Source organism: Arachis duranensis, chromosome 6 (genome assembly GCF_000817695.3).
Source record: "Arachis duranensis cultivar V14167 chromosome 6, aradu.V14167.gnm2.J7QH, whole genome shotgun sequence".
NCBI lineage: Eukaryota > Viridiplantae > Streptophyta > Magnoliopsida > Fabales > Fabaceae > Arachis > Arachis duranensis.
The window spans coordinates 39698476-39705800 of record NC_029777.3 but is presented as its reverse complement, the minus strand read 5'-3'; the positions used below and the strand labels follow the sequence as shown (position 1 = coordinate 39705800).

Sequence of the window (7325 nt, the reverse complement as noted above, 5' to 3'; positions counted from 1 at the left end):
AATTTGAGAATTTAGGGTAAAATGAAATTGGAAATTTAGGATTAGAAATTGGAAATTTAGGATTAGAAATCAGTCTAATCATTTTTAATAAATTAATTTCTAAGAGTTCAAATTAATAACATAATTCATTCATAATAGATTATGAATTTACTTAGATTAAATTATATTCTTTCTTATTTTTCAATTACAAAAATTATAATTTCAATTATACCAAATATTCAATAAAGATTATATAAAAATTCTAATTAATTTAAATTTCAATTATTATAAAAAATTACATATAATTCTTAATTATTTTTAAATTCAAAATATTAGACTTTTATTAATTACTTTCAGCAAAATAATTTTCTTAAAATAAAATCCTCAACAAATATAATAAATCACAAATAACTAATCATTTTATTTTCAAAAACTCGGGTTGTTACACTCGCTCTGCTTTTCGTTGACGCTCAACTTCTTGTTCGAATTGTTCTAATCATTCACGATGCCCATGGACTAAACCTAATATCTCTGTGGGATATGGTGGTTCTTAATCTTCTAGCAGATGCACCACTGATTGAATTTGTTTCGACTGGGGTTTTTTTATGTCCCTTCTCTGTGAGGAACATGCATTCTTTTTCGTGGTGGAGGAATTACGAGTATGAGGTCATCCCAGTGGGCTCAGGCTCTGATTCAAACGTCCTGTGACCGTATTCATACTAATTGTCCGCCATTATTAGGGGTCGAATTCCAAGTTCCCGGCAACGTTGCCAATGTTTCGAGGGTTACTTGAAACTGGGTTGCTTTTGGGCCTAGGTGTGAACTGCGTTGCTTTTGGGCCTAAGTGTGAAGTCCAAACTCCTTTACGGGCAATGTCCGACTTGTTCTAATGCCGAGGTACCGCCGTCCAAGTTTCTCATGAGGAAGTGAGGGGTGGTACCTACAAGAGATTCTGATGCTTAAGTTAGTAAGGGCTTTATGCAAGTTTTAAATAGATTAGAACGTGAATATAACTGAGGGGTGTTAGTGTATTTATAGTAGAGTTGTTAACCACTTTTATTGGAGTAGTTCTACATTTATTGGTGGATAACCGTCTCTTTATTTTGGGAGTTTGTTAGGATATATCTTTTAACGAAGATAGAAATAATAATAGAGATTCGGAGAGACAATTACTTATTTAGATAAGTACAAACCGGTCTCTTTTATCGTGCCCGACCTCTTTAAAGAGGTTGGGTATGAGTAGAAATCACCCCCTTTTAGGTGGATTATTCATTTTTATTGGGTCCAATTTTATGTTTTCGACCAGGATATGAACAATTAGTAACCTAATAATCCGAATAAAGAAATTCAAATCGAAGATATTGGAGCTAAGAAAACAATATTCAAATGTAAAATCATTTGTGTTTGCAAAGCATCAAAATTCTAAATCATAAAAGAAAAAGCTGCTCATTATATAACCTGCATCGTATATTATCAGTTTGGATAGTGTTTCCCCATTGCTAATATTTTCTGTGATTGGAAGAATGACAAAAAGGGGTGATAGTCATGATCAAGATAAGGAACTTGTGTTTGCTAAACTTGGGAACAAAACTACGTTAGGACTTGGGAGTTAGGAGTTAGGAACAGTAGCACTATAAATTATGAATATTTTATGAATCAATGGGCAGGAAAGGGATCATGATACATGTACAAAAACAGCAGAATGTGAAAAATGAAACGCAAAAGCAAAGGGGTTTTCTCTTTTCATATTTGACCTTTAAATATCAGATTGCCATGGTTGATTGGGGATGATCCGACAGGGAGGCACCGTTTTATGAAGCATATTTGTACCTTTGAATGTCACCATCTGATGGCAATTCTTTCTGTAGCTGATAAGCTGCAGCACAAGGTTAAACCGAATCAGAATTTTTTATCCCATTTTGGAGGCTGAGGTTCCATTCTCATAATGGAGGCAGGCTAAAATAATGGGTCAAAGAAACAGATGTAGCTCTCAACTCAAAAATGCTATTTGAAGAAGCGGCAAATGTAAACCTAGCTACCAACCAAAAAGTAGTAAAGCAGAATAAACACCTGGTCTGGTATCATCTTGCTAAATCCAAATTTATTTGTCCATATCGATTCTGCTTCTTCTGCAGCTGGTAGCACAAGGTTCTTCACATTCAAGAAAGAAAGCAGCCTCTCAATGCAAGAGAAGAGTGTTTGGAAGTAACCCTGACATACCAACCAAATATATAATTAATGCGCTACAGACAAGTACAATTGATCACAATGCAAAGCTATAAATCAAAATGATATAGCATAGATCATGTCAGCAAGAAGACAGAGTAATGATGCAACCAAAACTACAGTCTTGCACCTTTCCGTGGTCCTTGTTAGTGGTTGCAACCAAGGGGAGTTCGGCAATATCTTTGCCAAAAATTCGAAGCATGCCCACAGATACCACATATGAACTTCAAGGTCAAAATACAGAAAGGAAAACTGTAAACAGTAATTTAAAAATGAAATACCAATAGCAACCACAATGAAGAAGAGAAAATAAAACCTTACTTGACCATTAATACTGCACAATACATTCCTCCAAACTCCTGCCCCCGAATATTCCTTCTATAAGAAGGATGCATTATTTGGGATGAAGGAAAAATAGAAACTGTACCAAAAACGAGTTGAAAACATTGTTGTAAAGGAGTATTCATACCCATAAACCATGGCTGAAATAAAGTCCCGTCCACTAATTGCATCAACTATGGGACTGAAACATTCCTGAAATGTGCATGAGATATCTCAGACTCTGCATATCATAAGTCCAATAAATGCATCAAATGATCTCATTGAACACTCAAATGTGGTAGTCCAAGGTGATATCTTAGTACTAGAGAGATCACGTTGTAACACATTAAACAATTAATGCCCCATGCAAAGCATTTGTAAATGCAGCACACTAGGGAACACCCTGTATGCAAGTTGAGCAATGACATATGTTAATGGAAAGTGGAAAACCATACCTTAATAGCTAGCTAATAAAGGAGAAGAACCACTCTCCTTGTATACAACATCAAGCATCCCATACTACCCGATGTAGGAGTTTGGCACCGCATAATACCCAAGTCCCTAACATATACTCACCTCCAAGGTTCAGTATTTTTCAAGGATAAATAAGGGGAGGCAAAAGATTGATTTAATAGTGTTTAATAAATGAGTGCAGATGTTCAAAATTAAACTGTCGTTATATTTTTAAAATAATGAGACTATGGGAATGCGAACATGACAATGTCCTGATAATTCCCGTATGATGAGATCCTGATCCTATATTAATATCCAACTGGCAACTAGTTAATAAACTACTAAATCTTGTCAAAGGGAAATCCACCGGAAAATTTGGCAACATGAGAGCAAGCATCAAATCATGCCAACAAAAGCACGATCTCATAATTTTTCCAGTTATCGTTAAATCACAAGATACAGCCAAATAAACATACAAGAATTAACTCAGAAAGTGTATAACTAAAAACAAAGGACAGAAATATAGTTTTCCAAGGGTTAAGAAGCAAATTAGCTCTATGATTTGTTGGGGAATCAGAAAGGATAATAACCTCCATCCACTCAAGGGAGAAGCACAAAAGGTTATAAACAAATTCAGAAGATGGCCAGCACTTACGTGGAAGATTGAAACAGCCTCCAAAAGCAATGGCCTGGTTTCACGAGAAGCAATTTTCCCATTAAGAAGCTTCCATCTTACGTCAATATCATTGAGGGGTTCCAGTCCTTTCTCCTCTTGCTTTTTCTTTATAATTCCCAGTAGAGATTCAGGGAGTCTCTCAGCACCCATGACCAGAAGGTTCTCCAAAGTAGAATGTATTCTTGTACAATCATTACAACAAAGCCACTTCCCCACTGGCAATTCCTGTCGTTGGGTTCCAGAGATATTAGGTCCAATACACCAGAGAAGTGGCATCAGAGGAATCCAAGGCATCCAAATGAATGTTCACGTATAAAAACAGATCAACAAATTGCATACCTTCAAATATGCTATCTTATGTTCCCTCAAACAGCCAACATGATATTCCTTTTCACACTGCAGCAAACAATAGGGATAGCAAATAAAAACTAACTTTTGATTACTTAGATCAAGAACTAATCACGAATCATTAAACACTTCTACGAGAAAAGAAAACTAGACTTGGATGTTAGCAGTGCCAAGTAAAACCAAAATCAAAACAGAACTAGAATCAACACCTGGTCACATAGTATAATGGTGCGTGGGCCAAAGCCGGATCTGCTGAAGTCAACACCTCTGCATGAACAAAAAATTCTCTTCGGTATTATATAACTAAGTCCAAGTCACAGATAAATGAAATCAAATAAATGAAATGGTTTCCAGTATTTATGACACCTGCATAAAGCACATGCACCAAGGTCAGCTTCAACATCTTTGACTATGCGTATGCATCTGTTTGTTATTGCTTGGATAGGATCAACTCCTTCAACCCTTCCAGCTGCAACAGCATTGGAATTGTACGCCACAAACTTCTCTCTCTGAAACATGTTTTGGCAAAATTCACAATACCAGTCACCGCGTGGAATACTTGATAGAGATGCACATTCTGTACAATTCAAAACATAAGTACATGAAAGACCAGTTAGAAGAGTCAACATGACTATTTTGTAATTTATCAAAGAGAAAATATTCCTTGTGATCCAGTATATCTTGAAACAAAATTTCAGGCACCAAAAGCAAAGAGCCATATATGTGAAATTGAAAATTAAAATAATTTTGCAAAGATACATCACATTAAAGAAGTCCACGTACAATAATGACTCAAAGCAAGGCCCAAGGAGTAAACTACATTCTATAAAAGCTGAGGAAAGAGAGGATAAACAATGATGAATAAAGATGATTCCACATTTCACAATTCACAGAGTTACAAAGCAGATATTTGCCAACAGATATTTGTCCCTCAAATTTTTAATATTGTATATCTGACCTTTATGAAATGCTCTTGGGCATCCATCACAAAGCAACAAATTTCCACCATCCCAACAAACAATGCATAGATCATCGTTATCTGTTGCCGAATATTTTCGATCTTTGGAGAGAGATATTGCTAACTCATGGAGAGATACACCATTTGATGTATAAATGTAAGCATAACTGCTCAAAAACATTACAATATCCTTAATAAATACATATGCACAGTTAAAAAGCATTCCAAAAAGCTGCTTTACATCCTGCCCACAACACAACCAGTAAACAAAAAGGAAACAATGACTCACGGTTTCTTGCGAGAAGCGCAACCTGCATGGGCCTCAAACTGTGAAGGGCTGACCTGCAACACATGTGGAATTGAAAGCATTATGTTTACAACTTAGAGAACCTAGAGGAATATCTATAATTATACAACCATGTGAAAGGAGCAAAACCTCAGAGTCGCAGCATCTGCAAACAATTCCAGAGCCCATTTTAAAGCCTTCAAGCAATCTCTCTCATCCACAATGTACATGTTAACAGAATAATCAACAAACAGTAGCTTCTACTAGAATTACACATACAAACAACCTTCCCACGGGCATAATAAGCAACTTCAGTTCCATCAGGTAATCCATTCTCTTCAAAAACTAACTTATGCAACCGCTGATCCCTTGAAAAGAATAAATTGTGTAGAGAAATGATGATTATCATCACTACAGAATAAAGAATGACAAAAAAACAACTCTACAGTGAGGACTATGTTACATACCTTGGAGAGAGAGAGAATGCTGACTCAGCAGCAAAGGGAAGAAAATAATCCCTTTACTACCTTATCATTATTCTAGAAGAAGCAATAAAGAAAAGGGAGGAATAATAGGCAGGAGAAATGTGTAATCATAAGTGACAATAATTGAGTGACAATAATTGATGATTGGATTAGTCAGATGAGAGAATCAAGGAGGCGTAATCGTTGGAGTTGAATGCTAATTATGATAATTAATTTGAGGAAAGGCAATAAAAGGAGGAGCTGATTAGGTGAGAGGTAGGAAAAGATTTGGAAAGGCCTAGGCTAGGAGAGAAGAGGACTCTTGAAATTCCTCTATTATCTTTTACTGTTATATTGTATTTCTGAATTCCCATTAAAATAAATACCAGTGTAACAACTGGTATCAGAGCACCGGTTCTGGGTGTTCTGTGCATGGTGTCCACGCGAGCTGCTATGGAGTCAAGGTTGGAGGCGGTGGAGAAACGGATTGAGGAGTTACAGGAAGCTCAACAACGATCCTTGGAGGCATTCTCAGCAAATCTGTTGAGACAAATGAGGGAGTTGCTACCTCAACAGCACCAAGGTGGAGGTGCTGGTACTAACAACACCGGAGGAGGAAATGATGGTGGAAGGAACGAGCAAGATGACGAGAGGGTAGAAGGGAACGGTGCAGCAGACGAAGCGCAGAGGCGATTCGAACCAATTCGAAAGCTTGACTTACCGGTATTCTCGGGGGAGGATCCGAATGGCTGGTTGGTGCGAATGGAACGCTACTTCAGGGTAATCGGAGTAGTTCCGGCGCAGAGGCTGGATTTTGCAACAATGGCTTTGGAAGGGGAGGCCCTCACCTGGTTCGAATGGTGGGAAGAATACACACCATTTCAGACATGGAGACGATTCAAGGAGGACTTATTGAAACGTTTTCAACCTGGAGCTGCTCTCAACCCCATGGCTCCGTTACTAGAGGTGAAACAGGTGGAGGACGTCGCTCAGTATAGGCGGGAGTTTGAGGCTGCAGCACGAACGCAGAGAAACCTGGGAATAGAGGCTCTCATGTGCATCTTTGTCAATGGACTCAAAAAGGAAATTCAGGCAGAATTGGAGGTGGCTCAGTTCGATAATTTACCAGCTTTAATGGATAGAGCCATGGCTATTGAATGGAGAAATCAAGCATGGAAGGAGACCGGGGTTGACCCTAATGGCAAGAGGGTAGAGGGGCTGCCAGAAGGGAACGGATCAGGCGGATCTGGTTTAGTGGGAGCTAGATTTGGATTTTTCAAAAATTCTAGTTCGGCGAAGTACAACACCCACGACGGCAGCAGTGAATCAAGGGGCGAGATTGGATCCAACACAAACAGAGGCAACCCTACTCCTCGTACAGGCCTTACCACCAGTTTGAACGGAGGCAACAACGCTTCTCATTCGCAGACGACTCGCGGCACACGGCGGCTCTCGAACGAAGACTGGGCAGAGAGGCAGAGGAAAGGGTTGTGCTTTAGATGTGGAGAGAAGTGGGGACCTGATCATAGGTGCTCCATGAAGCACTATCAAATCATACTTCTAGGAGAAGATGCAGAAGGGGAGGCAGAAGGAGACGTAGGGATGAACCAAGAG

General features: G+C 38.4%; 1 protein-coding gene across 4 annotated transcripts in view; it reads right to left on the bottom strand.

Moving 5' to 3' along the window:
* Positions 1-399: 399 nt before the first annotated feature.
* LOC107493601 (increased DNA methylation 1) overlaps positions 400-7325 on the bottom strand; it is an 11793-nt gene continuing 4867 nt past the window's right edge. Inside the window, exons 9-22 of one of the 4 annotated variants that reach the window (XM_052263237.1) lie at positions 5534-5615; positions 5398-5457; positions 5251-5303; positions 4962-5128; positions 4370-4580; positions 4213-4270; positions 3995-4051; positions 3635-3880; positions 2675-2739; positions 2527-2583; positions 2336-2429; positions 2050-2190; positions 1734-1855; positions 400-931 (exon numbers count right to left, since the gene is read on the bottom strand). In XM_052263237.1, coding sequence (XP_052119197.1) covers positions 1736-1855; positions 2050-2190; positions 2336-2429; positions 2527-2583; positions 2675-2739; positions 3635-3880; positions 3995-4051; positions 4213-4270; positions 4370-4580; positions 4962-5128; positions 5251-5303; positions 5398-5457; positions 5534-5615 — 1411 coding nt within the window. In that variant the 3' untranslated portion in view covers positions 400-931; positions 1734-1735. Of the gene's footprint in view, positions 932-1733; positions 1856-2049; positions 2191-2335; positions 2430-2526; positions 2584-2674; positions 2768-2981; positions 3088-3634; positions 3881-3994; positions 4052-4212; positions 4271-4369; positions 4581-4961; positions 5129-5250; positions 5304-5397; positions 5458-5533; positions 5616-7325 lie in introns of those variants that run through there. The other 3 variants (XM_016114672.3, XR_008010621.1, XR_001593011.3) reach the window with 3 other exon arrangements.